This window comes from Abramis brama, assembly GCF_963993115.1.
Source record: "Abramis brama genome assembly, chromosome: 3".
NCBI lineage: Eukaryota > Metazoa > Chordata > Actinopteri > Cypriniformes > Leuciscidae > Abramis > Abramis brama.
In genome coordinates, this window is record NC_139965.1 from 50,510,889 (window position 1) to 50,537,536 (window position 26,648).

At 38.1% G+C, this 26,648-nt stretch overlaps 1 protein-coding gene across 1 annotated transcript; it reads right to left on the bottom strand.

The window, feature by feature from the left end:
* Positions 1-1,417: 1,417 nt before the first annotated feature.
* btr12 (bloodthirsty-related gene family, member 12) lies at positions 1,418-23,974 on the bottom strand. The gene is made up of 7 exons (XM_084109768.1): positions 23,894-23,974; positions 20,256-20,896; positions 19,428-19,523; positions 10,050-10,283; positions 9,066-9,213; positions 8,931-8,957; positions 1,418-2,988 (listed from the first exon to the last, which is right to left on the bottom strand). Exons 1-7 carry the CDS (start codon positions 23,898-23,900, stop codon positions 2,444-2,446), a joined length of 1,698 nt encoding a protein of 565 aa, XP_083965894.1. The 5' UTR covers positions 23,901-23,974; the 3' UTR covers positions 1,418-2,443.
* Positions 23,975-26,648: the final 2,674 nt, after the last annotated feature.

Genomic DNA, 26,648 nt, shown 5'->3' on the forward strand with positions numbered 1-26,648 from the left:
ACCCCTCCCCCCCTTAGCCCAGTTTCACTTTTACACCGTAGACTACATGGGATCTCTTCTAGCCTCAGGAAATATTAACCATTCACTGTCCGTAGTTTTTTGTCTTGTTTAGCAATTAGGGTAGAGTGGGTTAAAGGAAAAAATCTGGGGTTAAAATCTTGGAGAAAGAAACATTTTGAAATTGCACATTCAAAGGACCGAGTATCAGAAAATCTTCTAACGCCCCTGGTGTATTTCAGAAAGTTCATAACACCAGAAATGCTTGAGCTCCTAGACTAGAGGAACAAACTAATTTGTACAGTGTGCAAAAATCTGGAACTCAGGAGAATGTTAACACCACTGTTAAAATAGACAAGCAATTCCCGCACACTATCGTAACTTGCAAAGAAGTAATATTTATTCACACAACGTTTCGGTCACACGACCTTCATCAGGAGACTCCTGATGAAGGTCGTGTGACCGAAACGTTGTGTGAATAAATATTACTTCTTTGCAAGTTACGATAGTGTGCGGGAATTGCTTGTCTATTGAAACGATCCACCTGGTCTTATTATCCTACGCACCTATTACCTGCAGGTGTGCGATGGAGCTTGTTTACTAACACCACTGTTAAAGAAATGGAAATACTGATTGGTATCCATCTGCGCATGGGTCTGCACCAAATGTCAGGAAATCGTGCATACTGGGAAAATGACACAAGGTGTCCCATAGTGGCTGACAACATGTCAAGCAACCGTTTTCAGACCCTGCTACCAAGTCTACCTTTCACTGACAACAATGATTCGTCAAATCGGCAAGCAGGGGATAAGTGTTGGAAGATCCTTCCATGGCTTTATATGTTTCGCAAACAATGCCTGGCTATCACCCCGGCTATCTTCCCAGAAAAGTAATAATTTTTATATATGTTGTGGGAAAGAAAATAAATAGAAAAAAACTGTTATTAAGCAGAAAAACTGAAAAAAAAAATATATATATTTTTTTTCAACTGAGAAATAAACGCCCAATGTGACATATGTAACATTTAAAATGTATAATAAAAACCCAATGTCACATATATGTAACATTACAGATCTTTCACAATGAGGGGTTGTATTTCAAAAACAACTGCAGAAACATGTTATAAGTGGTCTATATTGTCCGTTTTATATGCCCCATAATTTTCCTATAAGGAGAAATTGGTCCGGGCTCTTATGGGTTAAATAACACGTACTCCCTCACTACAGGCCTTACTCTTTTCATCTATAACTGTGATGCTCTGCAAAACAACAAGCTTTAAAACAAAACAAAAAATCAGTTTTCTTAGGTAGGTACATCACCAGTGTAAGCTTCATAGTGAATACTTCTACATCACTCTGATTCACATAGTGAATGTATAACTACTATCTATTAGTTAATGACATGACAAATTAATGTTATTAATTAATTTTATTCAAAAGTTCATAGAAAACTTGTATCCAAACATTATGACACCCCGTTATAAAGATTAACACTGGAAAATACAAGTGATCTGATCTATAAAGTTGATATATTCTCCATTTAGCTTATCTAAATTGTAATATTATCCATCCATTTTAAAGTAAAACAAATCTAGATGTATACACATTTGGGATACAATCTGGATTGTAGCAAGTTATTACAATTAATAACTATTCAAAAGTGGAATGGTCACATAGCCATGGAACCAAACATGAACCTAAGAACAGTTTGGGGTAAGTAAGATTTTTAAAAAATTTGTTTTAATGTTTTTTATGTTTTGAAGTTTGTAATGCTCACCAAGCTGCATTGATTTGATGAAAAATACAGTAACAACTTTAATATTGTGAAATAATATTACATTTAAACCATTTTTTTTATCTTAATATATATTTTAAAGTGTAATTTATTCCTGTGATGTCAAAGTCAAAATCATTACTCCAGTCTTCAGTGTCACATGATTCATCAGAAACCATTCTAATATGCTGAATTGTTGCTCAAGAAACATTTCTTATTATCAATGTTGAAACTTCAAATTTTTGTGGAAACAGTTTTTTTCAGAATTCACTGATGAATAGAACGTTCAAAATAACAGCATTTATTTGAAATATAAATATTTTGTAACATAAAGTATTTACTTTATCTTTTGGTTTAATTGAATGTGTCCTTGAGGAATAAGACTTAATTTCTTGTTTACTGACCTGAACGTTTTGAAGTATATTTAGTAGTATATTTGTTTTTTGTAACTTTTTGTTTTTATACATCTTTGAAAATAACGTAGTCTTTTTACACAAAATGCATGTGTTCTAAGATCACACTCCTCTGCCTAAATTTACAAAGTGATCTCTTATAAAAAAAATTAAAAAAAATTTGTATTTGTCCAGGAAAGTCTTCATTCTTGTGAAAATCAGCAATGTATTCTGTCCAACCCTGAAACCCATGATAAAGGCCCTGAAGTGAGTATGCTGTCTCAGCTGTGTTTGATGGCGGTGATGACCAGTGCTTCTGGGTTCTTTCCGTCCTGGTTGATGCAAGGGCTGAAGATAGGGTAGACACTCTCAGTGAAAGCATCACTAAACGTGTAGAGATGAGAGCGCATCTTCACGTCATAGAAGGACACCTGGCCAGCTTCATAGTCCAGAAAGATGCCCAACTTCTGAGGCAGAGTGGTGATATGGAGTGGAACTCTGTGCCCAGCAAGGGCTTTCACTTCTCCGTTTTTCAGCCATAAACACCAGAAGCCGCCCTCTGGACTGAGACGGATCTCTCCTTTGCGTCGTGCCGAGCCCCGGGCTACTCCTACGGTCCAGGCTGTCTTATGTCCCATGTCTACCTCCCAGTAGTGTCTTCCGGTGGAAAGACCCTCGCGTGCCAGGACAAACAGTGCTGGGCTGAAGCGTCGCGGCGTGTCGGAATGCGTGGAGCTCTTGCGCTGCTCTTCATAGTGCACCTGCCTTCCGTCCTCGGAAAGACAAAGATCACGCTGAGCTGTGGCAGGATCCAAGATCACCTCACCTACAGAGAAAACCAAAATCATGTGTGTTGAACACAAAAATAGACACACAGAAGTGTTTCAGTTGATTTGATTCAGCTATAGATCCACAAATACATGAATGGAAAAACATATTTTTCAACTCTCATGTTCTTCAAAGTTCTTTAACCCTTCGATGCATACCTCGGGTTTTTAGTGACCCTGGACATCATTCACTACCCTCCTCCTCATTCATTTTTTAAAATTATATAATTATATAATTATATATATATATATATATATATATATATATATATATATATATACATTTTTTTTCTCTTTTTTTTGTGTGTGTGTGTAACAATGTAAGTATATATTTTTTTCTGCACAACAAAAAATTAATAATTATTAATAATTGCATATAATTGAATCTTAGATGATTGAATAATTGCATTTCACCTTTATTCCACAAGGTGGCAATGTCTGATACACAATGATGAAGTGACGTTTCACTCATACTTACCACAGGAAGCAAACAAAAGAACAGGAAAACTTGAAATGGATCAGTGAATTACTGCAGAGCGAGTACTAAACACAATCAAATATTAGTATCACTGTCACTTGTATGGTGGATCTGGTGAAGAAGCTGATCAAAATATTGCTTTTGAAGATGTTGAAAATTATAGTTTTGAGAATATGTTTGAGATCGCGAATTTGAGCCAGATGCTAAATGTACTGGGAAAAGAGCTCTGACGAGGACAGTGATGATGGTATAAAACAACTGTTAAAACTGAACCCTTCCAAGCTCCAAAACGTAAAACATTTTTCCTTTATTTTAATCTTCTGTAATTGTTACTCAAATACCAGGAGACTTTTATAATATCACGACAGGTAGAGATCCATCCGTGCTAGATATACTGTAGATCCGGGTCGCTAAAGACCCGAATATGTAACAATGAATGGCAACACTTTCATGCATTTAAGGGTTAATTAGTTTTTGCCCAGAAAAATAATAAAATCATTGAATCTTTATTTCTCTTGCCTCTTATTTACATCTAGCCGGATTATTTCATCAACATCACAGCAAAGCCTATATTTTTACGTGTCCAAAGATCCATCCTTGTCATACTTGTGGCTCAACCTCTCCACAGGCCTCTTCCATTGCTTGAAGAAGCGTTACTTGCGAACGATTATAGAGTACAATGGGGATAAAGGCACACCGTGATAAAAGGCGCCTTTGATTTTATTTTCCTCTAAACCACTAGATGGCACAAACACTTTCCAAAACATCCACTTTTCAATATGCACGTGGAAAGTTGATTCTGTGCTATTTTGATCTAATATTTGATGTTTTTTTAAAACGTTGTAGATTTAAGTACCAAATGAGAATCACTAAAATTATTGAATATATTTTGAACAGGACTTTTTAATGATTTTCACTTTTGTTCAAGGTAATTAAAGCAAGAATTTTTCCACAACCACTGGCGGAGCTAGGGGGTGGCCAGGGGTGGCCGTGGCCACCCTTGGTCTAAGCTTGGCCACCCCTTTGGCCACCCCTCTCACAACTGCTGTTTTTTTTATTGACAAAAAATTGCGTTTTTTAAAACCGTCTCTTTAAGACCACAAAAAACATGAGACTTTTCAGACGCACACTCCAACTTCACCTCAGCGCCAGGCCAGAGAATGTCAGGCGCAAGTCAGACGAGTGCGGAAATGAGCAAGTGCCGAATGAGCTTCAGCAGAACATCAGACAGTGATATGCACATAGTAAATATAGAGTCAATCTTTCTCAACTGGTGGGTTGCAAGACTGTTTTGAGTAAGTCGAATAGTGTGCAGTCAACAACAAACATAATTCTATTTTTTTCTGATGCTATTTTTATTTACTGGCTATTTTTATTTTAGAAGATGTGTGTGAAAGCTTGTGACACTTCTGTCAGATGCTGAGAAAAGGGCGTTGTCCTTATTCAGTTGGCTATCTTCGGTAAGATGAGATGTTGTCAGGCCAAATGTCAGCAAAACTAACTTTTCTGTCATACGGCTGACAGTTGTACTGTGCTTGCGGTACGCACATCACGCGCAAATGTGGCGTGCTGTAGCCGTAGATGTCGTCAATTAACTCATGTAAGAATCAAAAAGGCGATTAAAGCTGTCAAAACTGCATGCATGTATTTGTTATATATGCGTCACATGTGTCTGGATTAAAATATTCTGCTATGTGAGATCACAATATAAGGCACAAACTGATATGTAATGTTTTAATGTCCAAATAAATGTGAGCACTGTGCATTTGTACTAGACGATATGCATTCATGTTGCATTAATTTGTAAAGGACAAACAAAAATGGATAATTTTTAAATCCATAAAATAACAAATTTTACATTCTGGCAACATTACATTATGAAAAACAACATTTTACATTATGTGCTGTTGACTTCCGCCTTGTTCACATTCTTGCACATGGGGATTCAAAAGAGAACTTTTGTTTTCCTTTTGAGGCCTTGTCCACATGGGACTTTTTTACGCGGTTCGGCCGTTCGTCCACACGGAAACGCAGTATCAGGTCACTGAAACCGAACATTTTTGAAAACCCCTGCCAGGGTGAGGATTTTCAGAAACGCCGGTTGCAGTGTTGTCGTGTAGACAGTAAAACCGGGGTTTTTGCTTCTGATTCAGGCTTCTGATTGGCCAACGTGGCTTTACGATCGCCGCCTGCTGGTGTGGCATGCTCTTGACAGCGCGTGATAGCGTGTTTTTTGCGTTTTCATGTAGATTTCTTTTAAACCGAGCATGTGTGGACGGGATTTTTTTTAAAACGCAGGAGGAAAAACTCCGGTTATAAAAATACCCGTGTCCGTGTGGACTAGGCCCGAATTTCGGTATGATAGAACTGTTGCAATTATTTATTGTGACAACTAGTATAGAAAGTTAAACTTTTTTTTTTACAAACTCAGAATTGGTTGAAGAGTTCATTGGTTATATAAAACGCATTGAAGGTTGAATAATCTTTGGACTACAGTATTTATCTGAATGTTATCTCATCCATGAAGATGCAACAATGTAGAACAAGCTATTGGATATTTTGAGAACCAGAACCAAGCTAACTGAGCAAGTTGAACTTTAGCTATAGTGTGTGCCCTTTTATTACTATTTAATTAATTTTAATATGAGGTGGTGGGTAATAATAAAAAAATCACTCAGTATTCCATGATTCCTAATTCACTACTATCTCAATTACAATTAAGTACAAATTAACTTTATTCAGTTGTCTAGGCACTAAAACAGTCCAATACATTATCAAATGTCCACAACGGAAGAAGTATCTGGGGTAAAAGGTGCCCCTGCTGTTTGGGCTAAAGGCTCAATAATTAACATGATAATAAATAGCTGGCTGACTTTTCCATTTGTTGACATGACATGGTTAGATTCAGATCCATCTTAGAGATAATCACCATATTTATAATTAAACCATCATATTTAAAATGAATCATATCATATAATAAAATATAATTTATTGTTACTACTGTAAATCTATATTAAATTATTATGGGATCTCCTTCAATACTTTCAGAATCTTTAAGCTACTTTTTTAAATAATTGTATTTCTGTATTTTTAAAATATATATTTTTTATTAACACATTTTAATGAAAAGAATAAATTAAATTAATTTTAAATTTTTGTTTTTAATTTTATTTATCAAAATAAAATAACTTTTATTTATATAAAATAAAAGTAACTTTTATTTATCAAAATAAACTGAAAATAGTACAAACTTTGCTAAAGTGATTGTTTTGAACAAGTATTACCTTAGACATTATTAAAACATTATTTTAGCTAAAATATTTGTAACAATACTTTGTGCCCCATACTGTCACATTTCACTTACATTCTTCCAGGGTAAATCAAGAAAAAAAGTATTCTAAAAATTATGCTGCAGTATGGAAGCATATGGGTAGCAATATTCAATTTGAAATTTAATATGCAAAATGACAATGCAATATGTAAAATGACAATGCATTTCTGTATTTAAATTTACATTTTCTATTACATTTGTGCAACGTTTGGTGCAAAATTAAATGAAAATTCAATTATATAATTTACATTTGCCATACACTAGTTTTAATATGTAAATTGAATACATATTTTAACGCTTTATAAGTTGCAAAATTAAAATGAAAATGTATTACAAAAAATATTAGATATGTTTAACATGTTCAAGCAAAAATTGTAGCAAAATTATCATTTGAATGTTATTTTTCTTAATTGCATTTACACTCACAGTTAAGACACTTGCGATTGCATTTCCATTAAGTGTTCCGCAATGAATGTAGCAAAATTCAATGTGCAATTTGAAAGTGCATTCTGAGCCGATCACGTGCCTGTCCCGCCCTGTCAATCACTGCATCAAGGCGGGGCTCGGCAACAGGTAAACAGGCTATGTTACATATTTTGAGTTGTTTGAAGGAAACATCAATATGGCGGCGGCAGAGATGATATGAGCATTAAATTCACTGGCAGAAGAATTAGAGCGTGAACAGAGAAATGGTAGTATGTTTCCGAAGATTATTACACATCTGCAGGTGATAGAACCAGTATGTTGTTGGAACGTCTGGGAGAATGTTCTGCCTTATCAGGCGTCGACACCCATTTGGTTGTACTTGTAACATTATCCTGCGCTGTGTTTTGGCCCCTGCCCTTTTTCAAAATTAATCAAAAGTGCCCCTCTCAAACAAATATCAATGATAATATTGTGGTAAAAAAAAAAAAAAAAAAAATGCATTTGAATATAATTACCATGAAAATGTGTACAAAACTAAAGTAGCCTAAATTCACGTTTATTTTTACGTATCTGTCAGTCTGAGGTGTCGTTGCCATAACTCGTTGCTATGGGTTGCGTCATTTGCGTGTGTCTTGCTCATCTTGCTTCGGACTTGACTATGCACGTCCCTGGTGTTCTTGCCCTTCATTTTACACTGCAATGGATTTCATTGACTGCTTTAAACAAAACTGAATTAACTAGATATGAGAGCATGACTTGTCTTGTTAGCTGAGTATAATGGGAACCGATATTGATCATGATGACCTGTGAAGTCTGTTATTTGTAAAGAAAATGTGAGCTCTGCTTGTTAATGAATAGTTCCTATTGTGCTGGAATGGGTTTGCTTCAAGCATGCCGCACAAGCCCTGAAAAGTGAAGCCAAAACATCTCAATCGCCCCCCGGTGACTGGTCCTAGTATAGGTCATAAGCCCCGCCTCCCTGTGTTATTCAATGGGACGTGAGACCAACTAAACAATTAAATTACACTTCAAATATCTTTTTTCCAAAGGTGGTTTCTTTCATTTGCTGTCGTTTTTATCATGCTGATGTAAGTTCAAGTGTCTGTTTCAAAAATAAGTTGGTTTTTAGTTAGTTACGTGATGTAACGTCATGATTGACAGCTGTGCTTGACAGGTTCTCCGAGCGAAGTAGTCACTGAAGCACCAACGGACATTTTTTTCGGGATCTTCGGAGGACTGAGGAGATTGTATTTACTTTATTTTAACAAGCCTCTTGTCGTATTGCAATCAATTTTTAAAAAAGTGCACTCAGGGAGAGTGCATTCTGCGAGAGTGAGGGCGGAGCATTGATTTCGCGGCTTTACTTCCTGCTCACTACTGCGTAGGTCTGGTCCCGAGATCGCTACTGTGCAGACTCAAGTTCCAAGATGTCAGCGCCATATCGGGACACTGGCGGCTTCAGTTCTCACCAATGGAAGAGAGCGAAGATGCGTCGTCCATCTTTTTTTACAGTCTATGGTTTGCTTAGTATTTCTGAGTGTTTTTAATGCATTGTTTTGCAGCTGTTGGAGTGTTTTGGGTAGTTGCTTTCTGGACAAAAACCTTTGATATTCTGATTTGGAGATATGGCTCGTCTGCATATTCGTCAAAATAATACTGGAAAAAAAAAAAACTTAAAATCTAATGCTTTTATAAATAGCACTTACTTGCATAGTTTTGCAGCTTCCTGAGCTCTGCAAGGGAAATAAACACTGCATGATTACAAAGATCATGTAAATTAGCAGTTGATGAATGTTTAGGCTATAGTACAGTGCATGGAAGAACTAGACATGGTTCTTCACCTTTCCCATAAAGCTGTTTGACCTCTTGTTGGAATTTGTCAACCAGAGAGCAGACTGACTTCCTGATGGTGTTGAGGTACAGATCTGTGTTCACAGACACCACTGACCAATCAGATGGCTCCGGTGGAGGAGGGAGAGATGGGAGGAACTATGAGGGATGAAATATTAGGTGAAATATTAGAGAAGACAACTCAAATGCACACACTTGTTTGTGTCATGCTAGGGACCTTATCCTCATGCTATTAAAGGCACACTATGCAGTTTCTGTTTTTCTCAAACAGCAAAAAGTCGCTGTGGAGTACTTGTATTTAACGTTACTGTCGTAAATACCACTCAAGCAGAGCCGTCTCTCCACTCTTCCGACCGCGCTTTCTATGTTTTCTTCGTCGACTCTGCCATGATTCACATCTGAAATGCGTGCTAGTGTCTTCCATAGAGGCTGCTTCATATGTTGTTGATGTATGTGACGTTGTGCCGTAAAGCAAGCTGTGATTCTCGCGACATTTAGCGGGGCGCCACCTCTGAAACTTGCATTGCTGGTTTTGCCAGCGGCGGGATGATTCACCCTAATACGAGTTAGTTTGCCATCGAAATTATTTCGAAGCTGTTATATTAAGGTACAAATCTTGCATAGTGTGCCTTTAATAATATTACATAACACTACCATTCAAAAATTTGGGGTCAGGAAGATTTTGTAATGTTTTTTTAATCAAATCTCTTTGCTAAATAAAACCAAAGCTATATTCATTTGATCAAAAATACAGTAAAACCAGCTATTTTTACTGACAAGCTTTCAAAAGGATTATATGATGAATAGAAAGTTCAAAAGAACAGCAATTATTTGAAATATAAATATTTAGTAACATTACAAATTCATTTACTCTCACTTTAAATCAATTTCATGCATTCTTACTGAATAAAAAAAGTATTAATTTATTTCGAAGAAAACAAATCAAAGACTTTTGAATGGTAGTGTATACTGACCTGTAGAAAGAGCACCCTGTCCTGTGTTTGAGCCAGTGCGTCCAGCTCGCTGCTCCTCTTCCTTAGTGTGCTGAGCTCATGCTCCAGGCCACTGGCGAGATCTCTGGCCTGCTGCTCCACTTGTTTCTGCCGCGCCGTGATGTGCTCCAGCAGCTCAGCCTGCGACTGCTCTAACAGCCGCTGCAGCTCTGCGTAAACAGCCCAGCTCTCCTCGATCTCCTTCTGACTGTTCTCCTGAATGCAGACAGGATGCCAATTAATTCGGATTGCATTTGACTGACTTTAACAAGCTACCACTCTCGAATAATCTACCAATTATTTGCTAATCTTTAACACGTTACTACTCTCAAATCAACCATACAGCCATTCTGAAATCATACTCTCATTCACAATCAAATGTTCCTGGTGAAGACGTGTTGCGTGAGCATTGACCTCAGTGATGCTGAAGTCAAATTAAAGTATGTGGGACTGAGAGTGAGATTAGAGAGCTACAGCAAATGAAAAAGATGTTCAGTAAATGGCACCATAAATGTTGCCGCTGTCTAGCCTGGGTGATAAAAAAAGCATGTAAGCCACCCCCTGGCAGTACAAAGCCTCTCCATCACCAAGACTGCTGTTGTGCCTCTACATAGAAACCGGACATCCTGCTGCTCCAGGCTAAATAACAGTGGATCTCGAAACTGCTTGGCCCCCAGAGGGGAACGGTGTAGGCTGTCCACTCAACAACCAAGCCCCAGCTATGGGTTAAATAGCTGGACAGATGAAGTTCAAAATCCTGTTCGGGCTTTCCTTTCTACGGGAGTGAACCCAAAAAGAAAATCTGAAGTAGAGCCCCAAAAGGCGGTATGGTGCAATTACTATCGCCGTACCGGCAGCTCCTACAGCCAAACTTATGTAAAATATAGTGCACTGCATAACTTTGGATCACACCAGTGCGGCCGAGAGGGGGGATCTTGATGTCTAGGCAGCTCAAGATCTCCATAAATTGTTGCCCAGGTCTCTGCCCTGGAGAGGTTACTTCTGTACCGTTGAAAAGCAATAAAACCAACATGGGAGGCAGCAACTACAGGTTGCCTCCGTCGGTAGGAGAGGTCATTATAGTTCTCTGATCAGCTACTGCCCACCCTAAACCATGCAGCCCCCTAGACAGTAGTGTGATGATCCACCACTGTCTGCCTGCTCCACTGGGTACTTGGAGCTTAGATTTGGATTTAAAAAAAAAGCAGGCGGTTAAACATACACCAGGCAAAACAAAGAGAAATAAGAAAACAACTACTAAGTATCTGGCTACATGGAATGTCAGGTCAATGTGTCCTGGCCACACAAACGACCCACAACAAATCAGTGACACCAAGAAAGCAGCCATCATTGATCTCGAGCTAAGCAAGCTGGACATTGATATAACAGCACTTTAAGAGTCCAGACTGGCTGAAGATGGCATGTGGCGGGCGAAAATCTACACGTTCTTCTGGCAAGACCACACAGAGAGCCCTGGTTATACGATGTATGCTTTGCAGTTAGAAACAGTTTGTTGCATATGCCTCCCAATGGTGGTTATGAATGTCACCTCTCACCTTGCCTCTCAACATCCTCTGGAAAGTTGAACATCCTAAGTGTCTACACCCCAACACTGTGCTCAGCCCAGGAAACAAAAGACAAGGTTGATGAAGAGGAGTCTGAAAATATCATCTTGCTCATTGACTTTAATGTTAGAGTCGATTCTGATCGCATCTCTTGGCCAGACTGCTTTGAACATTTTACGGTCGGCAGGATGAACATCAATGGACAACGACTCTTAAAGGAACACTCCACCGTTTTTTGAAATAGGGCTTATTCACATTCTTTCATACATTTAGATAGGTGGGTAAATGCATTTTTTCTCAGTGCATGCATTATTTTAGTTTGACAGGGTCGGCGCTAGCTTAGCTTAGCACAATGAATGGAATCCTTTGTTGCCAGCTAGCATGTCCTGAGTAAAAGTGATCAAAAAAAAAAAAAAACATGTAATTACTTCTTGTGGCCTGCGTATTCACAACGAGTACAAATAGCGATGCAGATTAACACTAGGTGATTTCCTAGGCAGATATTGACTTGGGACTATATTATGGGGAAGCATAGGCGAAGCACTGCTACTTAGGCGAAGCACTGCTACTTGGGCGCAGAGATATCACGCAACACATGAAATCCCACGACTTCCGTCAACATAACGGTGTGAATAGTAGCTGCCTGGCTATTTTCCCAACAGTACATGAATGGCGATGAACATGACTGATTTTGTGTCAGCCAGAACCATACCTATATGTACAAGAGTTTACAGAAAATGAGTGGAAATAGAACGACAGGAGGAGGTTGCGATCGCTCAACAGCCTGAGGACGTGAGGATGAGAGCCAACACGAACTGGTGGTGTGAATGTGGGGGAATATGCCAATCTATGCCGACTGAAATAGTGTCTGTGCTGTGGCGAGTGGGACAAGTTACTGCCATCGATGACCAGGCTCAGCGCGTCAGATCAAGATGAGCGTGCCCGCAGTTGTGTCACACCGAGGATTTCACGGCGCTGATCCATCCGGCAGTACTCGATTTTTTTTTTCCGGTGTGATAAAGTGAACTGACGCCCCACGCCCCACGCCGAGTAAGTGATTATTTAAAACATGACACATGTATAGTAAACTGCTTGTAGCCTTCTCCTCATAGTAGTTATACTAAAACTCCTGAGTCAAAAGAACCAGGCTAACTCGGTGAGAGAAATAGCTAACTTAGCCCTCAGTCATTTCATTTTACAGGTAACGATAACTGCGATTTTTATTTTAGTTTGGTTGTTCATGCTAAACAGGTTGAATTCAACATGAGGTTATACTAGAGGAGGCTAACGTTATTTGAACCATAGTCTATATACAGCTTCTCAGCATTAACATAAGGAAGAGTAATAAAAGACAACTTACATGTGCACTTTGTTCTGCCTGTGCTTTGAAAATAGATGGGATGGGACAGCCGTATGTTTCAGACGTAGTACTGTCTTTCTGGGCCCATATTCCATTTTTTCAAAGTAACTTTTTCCTCCGGTGCAAAATGCTCTTCGCAAACACGATACTGTTTGATTTTGTAGAGAGGCGTTGAAGTACAGATATCCAGAGCTGCTAGCCATTTATTTCTCAGTTCCACATTCGATGGAATTCTGTGAAACATTACATTCGTGTATGTCCTTTGCTTGTTCTCACAACCTTTTGCTACGCAGGTAACTACCATGTTTGCTGTAACTGTAGCTGTAACTTCTCAAAAAAACAACAATCCAAAAGCAAAGACACTCGGTGCAGGTCACACGTGTTGTTCTTCTTCTTCTGTGTTTTGACTCGTTGCAATGCACACCGGTATGTTGACGGAAGTCGTGGGATTTCATGTGTTGCGTGATATCTCTGTGCCCAAGTAGCAGTGCTTCGCCTAAGTAGCTGTGCTTCGCCTGTGCTTCCCCCTAATATAGTCCCAAGTCAATATCTGCCTAGGAAATCGCCTAGTGTTAATCTGCATTGCTATTTGTACTCGTTGTGAATACGCAGGCCACAAGAAGTAATTACGTGGGGTTTTTTTTACATTTTTTATCACTTTTACTCAGGCCATGCTAGCTGGCAACAAAGGATTCCATTCATTGTACTGAGCTAAACTAGCGCCGGCCCTGTCAAACTAAAACAATGCATGCACTGAGACAAAAATGCATTTACCCACCTATCTAAATGTATGAAAGAATGTGAATAAGCCCTATTTCAAAAAACGGTGGAGTGTTCCTTTAAAGCTCTGCTCCTATCACAAATTGTGCATCACAAACACTTTTTTTCCAAACTAGGCATCTGCATAAAGTCTCTTGGCGGCATCCAAGGTCTGGACACTGGCACCAACTTGGTTTGGTAATAACCAGGCTGCCATCAACAGTATGCTTGTTACTCGTAGCTTTCACAGTGCTGATTGCGACACTGACCATTCATTAGTGTGTAGCAAAGTTCGGCTATGACCCAAAAAGATCCAACAGTGCAAATTGGAGAGCTGCCCCCACATTAACATCACTAGGGCAGTGAATACACAGCTGCGTACAGGCTTCTGCATAAAAGAAGAAACGGCCCTTAAAAACAGCACTTCTACAACCATTGAAGAAAGGTGCCAATTTTTGCGGGACAACATCCGTGACACAGCCACAGCATTCCTGGGTAACAAGGAGAGAAACAGCCAAGACTGGTTTGAAACTCACCTGCTAGAGTTGGAGGCTGTCATCGCTACCAAACGAGAAGCCCTAATTCACTATTAAAAAAAATATCATCAAAGACTGGGATAAACAGATGGAAAGGTGGGCCGAACACTACCAGGACCTGTATACTAAAGTGAACATAGTTACTGACTCAGTCATTGCTCTCTGATCTGTCTGTAATGGCAGAACTGGATCCATGCCCAACAAAGAAAGAACTCAGCAAAGCCCATGGTAAAACACTGGGCAAGACTGCATCCCAGCAGAGGTGATCCAGTACGGGAAAGCAGCGCTCATACCCAACTTGGACAAGCTTTTCAGGCAGTGCTGGGAAGAGGGATTAGTCTCCCAAGATATGTTTGACACAAACATTGAAACACTGTACAAGAACAAGTGTCGGCCAACAAGGTGCTATCAGCAAGAGGCAAGACCTTGCTGACGGACCTTGGCAAGGACTCCAGAGAGCGATTGGGGGAAATGTATAAAGACACAGTCTGGGCCACGCATAAGCCATGGCGTCCAGACCCAGGGGGGCTGGAGGAGTCAAGAGAGAAGTAGAGGGGACATTGCATTGCTACCTGTGTAGCGAAGAGGTACACCTCTGCTTCGTAATTTTTTTTCCCAAATCTGTTTCAATACCTTGGGGTGGAATTTCCATTGCCTATGTGTCACAGCCTTTCTAGACAGTTATTCTGCTCCCATATTCATATGCTCAGGGATTTAAAAACTTTAGATGCAAAAACCTTAAAATCCATCTGACATCTTTCTTTTAAATGAGCATTTTTTTTTTATTTTTTTTTTTATCAAGCTACTATGTTTACGTTTAGTAATTTCACTGCAATGAAAAGGTTATTAGGCGGTTATTGAAATGCCTTATTTTCAAAAATGTCAGTTAGTCAATTAATTGTTTTTTTAACTAATTTGATTGTCTTTTTCTGCAAAACCAGCTAAGTCCATGTCTGCTTTAAAAAATAAATTAAAAAATAAATAAAAACCTCTAAGTCTCTTGTCGTCGGTGGAATAGAGCTGTTCTTTATTGTAGGTTATGTCAGTTTCTATCAGAGTTACCGCAGCACATGGGACACTGTTGTGTTTACATGCTACTCGTGAAATCCTGTCATTGCCACTGTAATGATTTTCTTTGGCCTTAGAACGGGCAGAATTATGAGTTTGATGACGTTTCCTTTTTACAGTGACTGAACCTACCACAGGTTCATCCATTTCATCATACTCCTCCATCTTGTTTAGTTAAAAGTCTCTTTAAACAGGATAAAAACTTGCAGCTCAACAATTGAAAGCTGGCTCATATTCATGCCGTCATTCATCTTGAAAGCATATAATGCAATTCATGTCTTCTGATTGGTTTTGTGAACTTGGGGGCTTTTGCTGGCAAAGGGAACTGGCATTTAGAAGTTTCTGCCAATTAACAGTTATGTCTGAATGGGCTGAGACAAGGATCTAGCAGGATGGAAGCAAATGTATTTGATGAACGTACACTGTGCGGAGAGCATTAGCTCAATATCGTTATCTAATTTTTTGACGTAGGTGGCATTTAATCTTCAAATACACTTTATGGAATTAATCTCACTTTATTTACCAATGTTTTCACTGCTGACCTTCAATGATCAAATTCAACCATACAAATAACCACAAATGATCTGTAATTTTTATTTTGTATTTCTTTTTTATTTTATTTAAATTTTGAATATGCTTTAGGATGGCAGAGAAGCTGAAGTTTTATGCTATCTTTTGTATGGCATGAATTTATTTTTCATGTAGCCTGATGGAAATTTGTTTTGCTTTTTGTGTGAATAATAGGCCATTCCTCAAATAATCAAACTTTGGGTAACACTTTAGTATTGGGAACACAAATTCACTATTAACTACGACTTTTGCCTCAATAAACTGCTAATTTATTGCTTATTAATAGTAATAAGGTCGTTTTTGTAGGCTTAAATTTAGGTACTGGGTAGGATTAAGGGATGTAGAATATGGTCATGCAGAATAAGGCATTAATATGTGCTTTATAAGTACTACTAAACAGCCAAGATCCAAGTAATATGTATGTTAATAAGCAACTAGTTAATAGCGAGAATTGAAAGCTAAAATAGTGTTACCAAATTTTCTAGCAATGCATCTTTGATTTTCTTGAACCAAAACTCAACCCTAACTCTCATGCTACAGGTGATATTTGCAGGGTCATCCATTCAGAAACACACACACACAGGACGGTGACTGATTTTGAGACCAGTATGGGGCAGACTTTTCCTTTTTTTTTTTTTTTTTTTTTTTTGGAAATGCACAGAACACTTTCAGGACAGAGACCAGAGAGGAGCCCTGACACAAACACGTGCAGTATAACTCATGAGATTTCATGTTAACAGCAGCATGCAGAAATGTCACTGTGTGTTTTAACAGGACAGACCGGTTGAACCGCTTAAACTTATACTGAAGAACTGTGTTGTTTCACCACCAGTTCCGCTCATCTACCACCATCATATAATACCAATCACCTACTATCTGCTCAGACATTTTTATCTCTGTATAAAGTATTTACTGTAATGATTAAGGTTCTAATAAGTCTAATCTGAGTTATTTCTGCCTGCAGATATTGTCTCTTTCTCTCTCTCTCCAACCGCTATGTAATTGGACCCATTTGTATTTTTAAATGTGACTCATGGTGGCCCTGTGCTCTATTTACAGTTATTGAACAAGCAAAACACTGGCACGCTAATATACTGTATATACAGGACAGAAACCAGAGAGGAGTCGTGAGTTTTGTTTCATTTTATCTAGAAGTGCTTGTGTTGTTCAACATTTGCTGGAAAGTTGTCTCAGTTAAAGAGGGGTGTGACAACATGTACAAATGTTGGCAGTGCTCTTACTGGTTTTGTCAGATTTAACAAATGGTAAACAGATATTCTCAACAAAACAAGCTAAAGTAGAGGCAGTTACCAGCATGTGTCTGTACTGGGAATTTTCCAGTTGTTAGGTTACTGGATAAGGATTTTTAAGCATAACTGTAGAGCTAAGCATAACTAAAAAAAAACTGAGCCCTGCTAAACTCATTAACTTGCCACAGCCTGTACCCTGAGGAATGAGATTAAGGTGTAAAGATTGGTCTGCAGATGGAGGCACAAACACGAAAGGTTCCAATGTACAGTGCTGGTCAGAATTATTTGCCCCCTTGGTAAATATGATCAAAGATGGCTGTAAAAAATAAATCTGCATCGTTAATCCTTTTGATATTCTATTAAAAAAATTAGCAAAAATCTAACCTTTCATTGAAGTAAAATACTTGAAAGTGTTTGGGGGGGGGGGGGGGGGGGATTTATTAATTTTCATAAATAAATTATGAAAATTATTTCATAATTTATTTCACATTATGAAATAAATCCTTTTCTCCAAAACACGTTGGGAACAATTAATTTGCCCCCTTTTTATTCAATACTTTTTTGCAACCTTCTTTTCCCAAGATAACTGCTCTGAGTCTTCTCCTATAATGCCTGATGAGTTTGGAGAACACCTGACAAGAGATCAGAGACCATTCCTCCATACAGAATCTCTCCAGATACTTCAGATTCCCAGATCCATGTTGGTGCTTCTTCTGTTCAGATCAGCCCACTCATTTTCTATGGGGTTCAGGTCTGGGGACTGGGATGGCCATTGCATATGCTTGGTTTTGTGCTCAGTGACCCATTTTTGTTTTGATTTTGATGTTTGTTTTTGGATCATTGTCCTGTTGGAAGATCCAAACATGGCCCATTATAAGATTTCTAGCAGAGGTTGTCAGGTTTTGATTTTTTTATCTGTTGGTATTTGATCGAATCCATGATGCCATGTATCTGAACAAGATGTCCAGGACCTTTACATTAAAGGTACAGCAGAGTATTTCATTTTACACATACTTACTTTTTTATCCCTGTGTGCACCAAACCCATTTTAAGGGTTTGCTGACAAAAAAGCTATTTTTTTTGTTTCATCTGATCATAGAACTCGTCCCGTTTGAAGTTCCAGTAGTGATTATTATACTCTTCTGATTATTCTTTTCACTCCTCTATCAGAAATCTTGCGAGGAGCACTGGTCGAGGCAAATTTATGGTGAAATTATTGTCTTTCCACTTCCGTATTAACCCCAAAAGTGCTCACTGGACCATTCAGAAGCTTAGAATGGCGCCTATAACCAATGCCATCATTATGTTTTGCAACAATTAGGTTGCGAAGGTCTTTAGACACATGAGATGTGTCTTGTGTGACACCTTGGCAATGAGATCTTTTTGTAGGCCATCATTTGGGACTGAACCAGCTGTTATTAATTTCCACTGACAGGGGGCTGGATTGCTTTTTAATTACTGTAAGTTTTCAGCAGTTGTCTTGGCTTTCAATGCCTTTTTGCGCCTCCCTTTCTTCATGTGTTCAATACTTTTTCCCTGTGTCATTACACATTATTACACATAACCTAATTTCTGAACTTATTTTTGTACTTTGTATGTATGGCTTACTTGGGTTGTTACCAACATCTGGTGAAAATGTCATGTCAATAGCACCTTTGGAAATATATTTACTGAGAAAAATGATGACGTGTTCAATACTTATTTCCCCCGCTGTATTTGCCCAGTATTTAAACAAAACTTACAATAGTTTAAAAAAAATGACTGTATAAATGCACAGATAGGTACCTATGTATAACCTTGGTATGTTATTATTACAAAAAGGTACACAGTGTATGTTCTTGCTAAATTGCTCCCAAATGTAAGATTGTTGCCTATTATAATAGTAGAATGAGTATCCCTTAGTTCCAAAATACTTACAGTATAAATAATTTGTTAATTTTTATCCCCAAACCTTTACATAATGTTCCCTTATACTTACACGTACATACTTTATAGGTGCACTATAATTATCGAAAGTTACACTGTAAGTTCGTTTTTATTAAGCAGTACTTTGTGGGCTGTAATCTAAAGCGTTGCCAATTACTTTTCAATAGAATGGTTTCAAGATTTTCTGACTGAAATTTGAAGACTTTGAAAAAGTGGCCTTTTAGCTAAATTCAAAATGGCCTTCCATATAGAACTGAAAAAATAAATAAAATACGATCAAAGATCGCTCCAAGAAAAGAAGCATCACAAAGTATAAATAGACTTACTTTCAGGACTTTGATAGACTGCTTGATCTCCTCGAGTTTCTTTTCTCGCTCCTTAATCAGATGTTTTAATTCGGACCTTTTCTTTCCCAGTTGACTCTGTGAACCAAACAACAAGATCCAGTCACATTTCCAGAATTGTCAAGCTCAGTAATAATACTGCCGGTCGATTTGACCCATTTTGATTTTTGAGATGCCTGAACTACTGGGTAACAACCAATGATGTTCACCTTGACTATTCCTCATTTGGGTCATGAGCATGCACTGTTGTGCAATGTGCATACATAATTCATAATTATAATATTTGAGGGTTAATTTGACATTTAAGGAACAGTTACATTTATTTGATATATTTTGCTATGCTGTTTCTCAACTACCCTAAGAGGGTTTTATATTTACATTCATGCATTTGGCAAATGCTTCTGTCCAAAGCAACTTACATTGCATTAAATGCATACATTTCTTTTTTTCTTTTTCCAGTTCACACATTCCCTCCTTGGTATTTCTAGTTCTATTCTCTACAGTTTGAGCTAAGGTTTATGAAAAAAAAAAAAATATATATATATATATATATATATATATATAATAATAATAATAATAATAATAATAATAAAAAAATATATATATATATTGAGAAAAATAACTGAGAAATTATTGAGAAATGTGTCCTAGCGATTGTAAAAAAAAAAAAAAAACATAACAGGAAGAGTTTTCTGTTTTACCTGATTCTTTCGTAATCTGACTTTTGGTGAATTGTACTGAATCCAGTTATGGTCAGTTCCATAAAGAACGTATACATTTTTTAAAAACATAATACTAGTGTTAACTCACCGTTTTTTTCTTCCACTCTCGTTCGGTGGAGACAACATCATGCGCTTTGTGTGAGGTCTCTGCGCACTCCTTACACACGCACACGTGTTCGTTTCGGCAGTAGGCATCCAGTAGACGTTTGTGTACCTTGCACATCTTGTCCTCCAGGTTGTGAATGGGCTCCACCAGCTTGTGCGAGGTCATCGCCTTTCCCTTCTTGTGGTGCCGCAGGTGAGCTTCACAAAATGAACCAGGGCAATTCAGGCATGACTTCTTGGCCTTCATCTTCCTGCCAATGCAGGCGTCACAGGGCACCTCTCCCGCTTTAGCAAAGTCTCCCCAGTCGTCTTCTTTCTGTAAGCTTGGGGAATGTGTTAACTCAACGTTGCCCTTGTCACTTCTGTTGGAGGACAGTGTGGATAGACCCTGGAACTGCTCGGCTATCTCAGCTAGCACACAGTTGATGCTGAGCTCTGGTTTTCTGGAAAAAACTTTCTTGCACATGGGGCACACAAACTTCTTGCTGTGATTCCAGAAGCCCTGCAGACATGCCTTGCAGAAAGTATGGCCACAAGGAGTTGAGACGGGCTCGACGAAGACCTCCAGACAGATGGAGCAGGAGAACTGCTCCTCTGACAGGATTCGTCCCGGAGATTGTGGGCCTGCAAAGGTTAGGGTGAAGGAGATGGAATTAGATGGGTGGCAGTAAAAAGTGGAAGAGGAAAGAGGACGATGGAAGGCCATGGTATCAAGACACAATTATGTCTTAATACAGTAGGCATGTTTACATGCACTAATTTTCCTCGATTGGAATAAATCGATTTCTTATTCTGAAGGTTCTGTTTATGTGAACCCTAAACATTGCAGTCTGATTCATATTAGTTTACATGTGCATTACATATATTCCAAACAAAACCTTGCGCATTGCTCAAGTCAGAACCGGAGAAAGTGACACTATAATGTCGCTGCAAATATAATTGTTGTTTTTGATGACGTCTAAAAAGAAAACATGCACATTACAGCACTGCTCATGTATGCAAGGTTTTTTTTTATCCGATTGAAAAGATAGTCAGATTGAAGCATTTACATGCTTCATTATTTTCCTGTTGATCAGATTATTTCAGATCTACACCACCCCTTGCAAATCCTTTCAAATTTAATTCAGATCCAGCTCATTTAGATCAGTGTTTACATGAAGGCTTTTCAGTCCAATCGAGCCATAATTCTGATTACTAACGGATTATTTAGATGCATGTAAACGTATCGCTACTCAGTACTTTCCCATGAATCCCAACACTATGGAAATACATGCTGTTAGCAAATTTGGGATTACCTAGGATTTTGAAACTTGCAGGCAAACAAAATGAATTTAATCTAGGTATTTTGTTATTCGATTGAGAAGATAGTCTGACTCAAGCGTTACATGCTTAATTTTTTTTCTGTTGATCAGATTATGTCAGGCCTGCACCGTCCCTTCCAATCAGATCAACATTTCATTCGGATCACATGTAAACACCTCTGTCGGATTAATTGAGGTGTTTACATGAAGCCTTTTCGGTCTTTCTGAGCCATTAATCTGATTACTAACATATTATTTGGGGGCATGTTTCCGATCACTATCAAAGTACATGCTTTCAGTTCATTGTATACATATGCAAATTTAGACATTACCTTTGATTTTGATATATAATCATGCAAGGTAAACAAAATTATTTCAGTCTAATTTCCATTTGCTTTTACAACATCTCTATTAAACGATTAGCTATGTTTCCATCTGAAGGTGTGAATGAAACAGGAAATCTGAATATCGCATAAAAAATGGGAAATAAAGCACTGTTTCTGTCCTAGGGTTCAGGAGAACAAAATCTAGACTTCATGGCAACCTGGCTTAAATTATCAGTAATAAAATAATTTAAAAGTTGCTGCAAAAAAAAATTGCGGTTCTGGTAGGTAAGTATAATGGCAGACTTTTGATCAGGCATTTCAGAAAGACTAAAACATAATTTGAGATGATGTGAAATGATATTGTCCAATCACAGGATCCGTTGAGGCAAAGGGATGAGTTTTTTTTTCGAGCATCTGGGAATTTATTCAGTAAGTGTGTTTCCATCATAGTTTATGTGCATGTTTTCTTACCAAATAAAACAAATATCTGCCTCAATTAAGTGCACATTTTATTTGCATTTTAAAGTTTCTACCCAGTGTTTTTTTTCTCTCTCTCTCTCTTTTTTCTTCTTTTTTTTCATAAAAATACGTGGATGGAAACCGCTATTGAACCCAAGACTTTCAGGTCCCCCCTCCTATTCAAAGGACTTTCGGGGACACCCATATTGATGAAAGCAAACAAAATGCAAGATTTAAAAAAAAAAAAAAATAGCAGTAAATTATTATAACATTCACAAAAACAAACAAAGATATACATAATAATACTGACTATTGAATAAAGTGAATAGAAACAGCTCTCTAGGCAATTTCGACAGTATCAGAGAAAAGGCCTGGCATTAAACTGGGAGTGTTAGTGTAGGCGTTAAGCATGTGAGCTGTTAACACAAAGGTCACAGGTTTAGTTTCAGGTTAAGGTGGCCCATTATTCGAAGAGTTGCTGAAGCCCTTGGTTGCTATTGTGTCCTTGAGCAAATTATTTCAGCTTTCAAATGGTGAGAAGATTTTTGCAATTGCTGTGTATTAATAAAGACTGAAACAATGAAACAAAGTTGAGGTTCATTTGAGAGTTATAGTCTTTAATGGAAGGGGAAATGCAACATTTTAGGAACCAGCCACTGAAAACCCCATATTGTTCTACCAATGAAAGGAATATTGGAAAGCGATGTGTTTACATCCCTGCTTAGCCCTAAAGTATTATTAAACAAGGTACTCAGCTCTTATTTCAAGCACTTTATAATACACAAAACTGCAACAGATTTACAAGACCAATGGATTCAACAGCCAGTCACTAACAGCAACAAGTGAGAGACCAGATTTACGGCTTATATAAGCACTAACTCAGTCACAGATTCTTATCAGACGTGTGAAGGACGTGCAAATAGCAAAGCGCAGACGTCAGTGTCATCCCAGGAATGTTGTACAACTGGGTTTTCAACTTCAGCAACATTCAAATCCAAACAAATGTCTGTTCCTGTTTGCTCTTTTACTTGTGTCCAAATAAATATACAAACTAAAACTGTTGATATAATTTAGTAGGACTTAAGTACGTCTTCGTGTCTTTATAAGCATTTATAATAAACAAAAATGTTATGTCATTTCTATTGCAAACTTGCATGTCATGTATTTATATATATTTTTAATTTCATTTACAAATTTTCATTTGTAATGTTTTTTATTACGAATTGCATATTTTGAAAAAGTGTACTTAAGTGTGTTAAGAAACATAGTCATGTAAGTGTAATTTAAGTGTCATTTTATTTTATAATTATAGCCTATTATCAGCAAGTCGTTTTTTAAAATGCTTTTAAGATTTGAAGTACACAACAAGTGCATTTGGCTTCATCAAAGTAAGCAACAAACAATAGCAGAATCATACATTAACTGTTTTGATTTGCTTAATGTTAATCAAAATTTACAGTAAATGTCATTTAAAATAGAATGATAAACCAAGAATAGACTATCCGTATGTTGAATAAACAGAGGTTGTGACTTACACTGCATGATGAAGGATCTTCTTGTATTTTCTTTCAGTGCTCTCCTGGCTTGTGAAGGGTGCGTGAGATTGAAACCTGAACAAAACCTGTTCTCTCACTCATTCTCTCTCATTTGTTTGCTGTGTGGGTGTGTCTTCAGAGCACCTGTGACTGGAGGTTTAGGAATCAACAGTTTGAATTGCTGACTTGAAAATGAACTTTGTATTTTGAATTCACATTTTATTTTTAAAAGGTCTTAACATCTTTTATGAAATCTGTAATCAGCACAGAACACTTTATGCAAGTTATTATGATTATTGATACTATATGATTATACTGGTAATTGAAATGACATGTGTCATGATGTAAGATTGTTTTTATGATTATGGGTTGAGGTTCATGCAGGGTGTGAAATGCAAACAGTCATATCAGAGGTTTGGCGTTTGGGCCGCCTAGTGGTGTAAATTGGTACCACAAGCAGTGTTTTTTTCTTTGGAGAATGAGGGTAAGTGAGAGAAACTTAAGAAATAATGTTTGTTACACAAAGCAGAGAAATTCTAACAATTTTGTAAAAATACTCAGGAAGGTCAAAGCAGTACTATTGGCTGAATGATCTTTTAATGGCTGCTCTATTCAGTGACTAATTAATTATACAAAATACAAACCATCGCACACAGCATTACAACTGTCCCACTCTGATCACTGTGGCTTATTTCCAGAGTACAGTTGCATTTTTGGGTTTGCTGTAGAACAAAAAAATATCAGTGACCACTAATAGCAGTAGTCAGATAAACACACAAAGACAACCCACCTGCAGCACATAGCATTATAAAACCCTAAAACACCAAGGGCACTAAGTCGAGAGTACACTGTTGCAAACTACCTGAGCACAGTGACTGATGTGAAACTCAGGAAAACATAGACGATGTACAGACTCAGCAAGCACAGTCTGGCCGGCGCAGACAGACCTGGCTCTCCTGTGAGGACAGACTCTGCTTCCAGTGCTGTCTGGGAGTGACGGAAACTAAATTTCTAAATCACACGATTATCACCCAAATAATACTAATCCAGTGCGAATAGGGCTTAAGCTGCACTTCCTCACAGAATGCCCAAAATATCAAATCACAGAGACTTTAGAGAGACACAGAGACCAAAATTAATCCAATATTTCCCCAATTTAACATTTGTAGCCCAACCGAAAAACTTTGCTTCATTCTTGGTGAAAAAGCCAAATGTGCAAATATAGCCGCAATAATTGAAGCATCTCCTAATTTTGTCCAATTTTGTCCAGCTCTTCTAAATGCATTGCAGATATGCTCACGGAATACAAACCCAACAGATTACTCAGATCATTAGGATCACATCAGCTAGAAGTTCCAAGAGTTTACTCTAAGCAAGGAGAGTCTGCTTTTAGCTATTATGCCAGCCGCAGCTGGAACCAGCTTCCAGAGGAGATCAGATGTGCTCCTACATTAGTCACATTCAAATCCAGACTCAAAACACATCTGTTTAACTTTGCATTTAATGAATGAGCACTGTGTCACTGTTTGTCCGACTGTTTATACTGTGTCTTATTTTAGTCTTTATTCTAAACTGTTTTAATTATTTTTAGTTCTTTCTCGTTTCTTTATTTTAAACTGTTCTTTATTCTAAACTGTTTTAATTATTTTTAGTTCTTTCTTGTTTCTTTATTTTAAACTGCTTTGTATATTCTTATTTCTTCTGATTATTTTTAATAGTATGTAAAGCACTTTGAATTACCATTGTGTATGAAATGTGCTATATAAATAAACTTGCCTTGCCTTGCCTTGCCTTGCCATTGTGAAGACTTTGCAGGACCTGAAGGATTTTTCTGAAGAACATTGGGCAGTTTAACTGCTCAGGACAAACAAGGGACTAAAGAACAACCATCACAAAACAACAAAACAGTCGTGGATCATCCAGGTAAGGACACATTATTAAAGTCCCTGTAAAGTCAAAATTAAGTATTTGTTCTGAGTTTGTCACACCACAGAAAAATGTGTTATGAGCCACCCAGTCAAATTTGAATGATAAAAAAGCAGCCAAGTAAATAAAATAAGCTATCAAAATCTTGAAAAAATTAGCAGTGGTCTCTGCTCTCAAACGCTGGGGGCGTGTCCGTTGGCTGCGCTGAAACCACGCCCACTCACAGGAAAGTTGACTCGCGTGCACGCACTGCTGATGATGGCACCAGTTGTCGGCGCGACGAGAGGATGAACGCCGAGGCGGGAGATAGTCGGTTTCGGCCCCATTCACCAGTAACAGCGGATTATCAGTGAATTCCAGTTGTCTCCGACGAAAGTTTATAAAACTATCCTGTGTAAAATGATCACTACAGAGGCGGGTGTTGGTGATGATCCCCAGCTCTCCATCAAGGTGGCTCTTCACAAAATTAATCCACCTCTTGTTGATATGATCGTTGTTCGGAAATTTAAATAAGGACACCAATCTGTTTTGTAGGCCTAAGTGATCGCATCCAGGTAATCACATTTCCGTGACGAAGGCATAATAGTACTGTGGTGATGTTACGTTCGTGAACGAATCGTTCTTTTTGAACGAATCTTTTAGGTGAACGAATCGTTCACGTAATCCACTGACTCATATTTCTCGTTCACTGAAATCCCTCCCTCCACAGCAGCGCGGCAGTATTAGCAGCGCATGTGCAGCTCAGTGGGTAGCTCCAGAGCCCGTCTACTCTCCGTAGACGTAGCCTTGGCACTTCCTATTAAGTCCTATTGTACCGAATTGTGGTTGT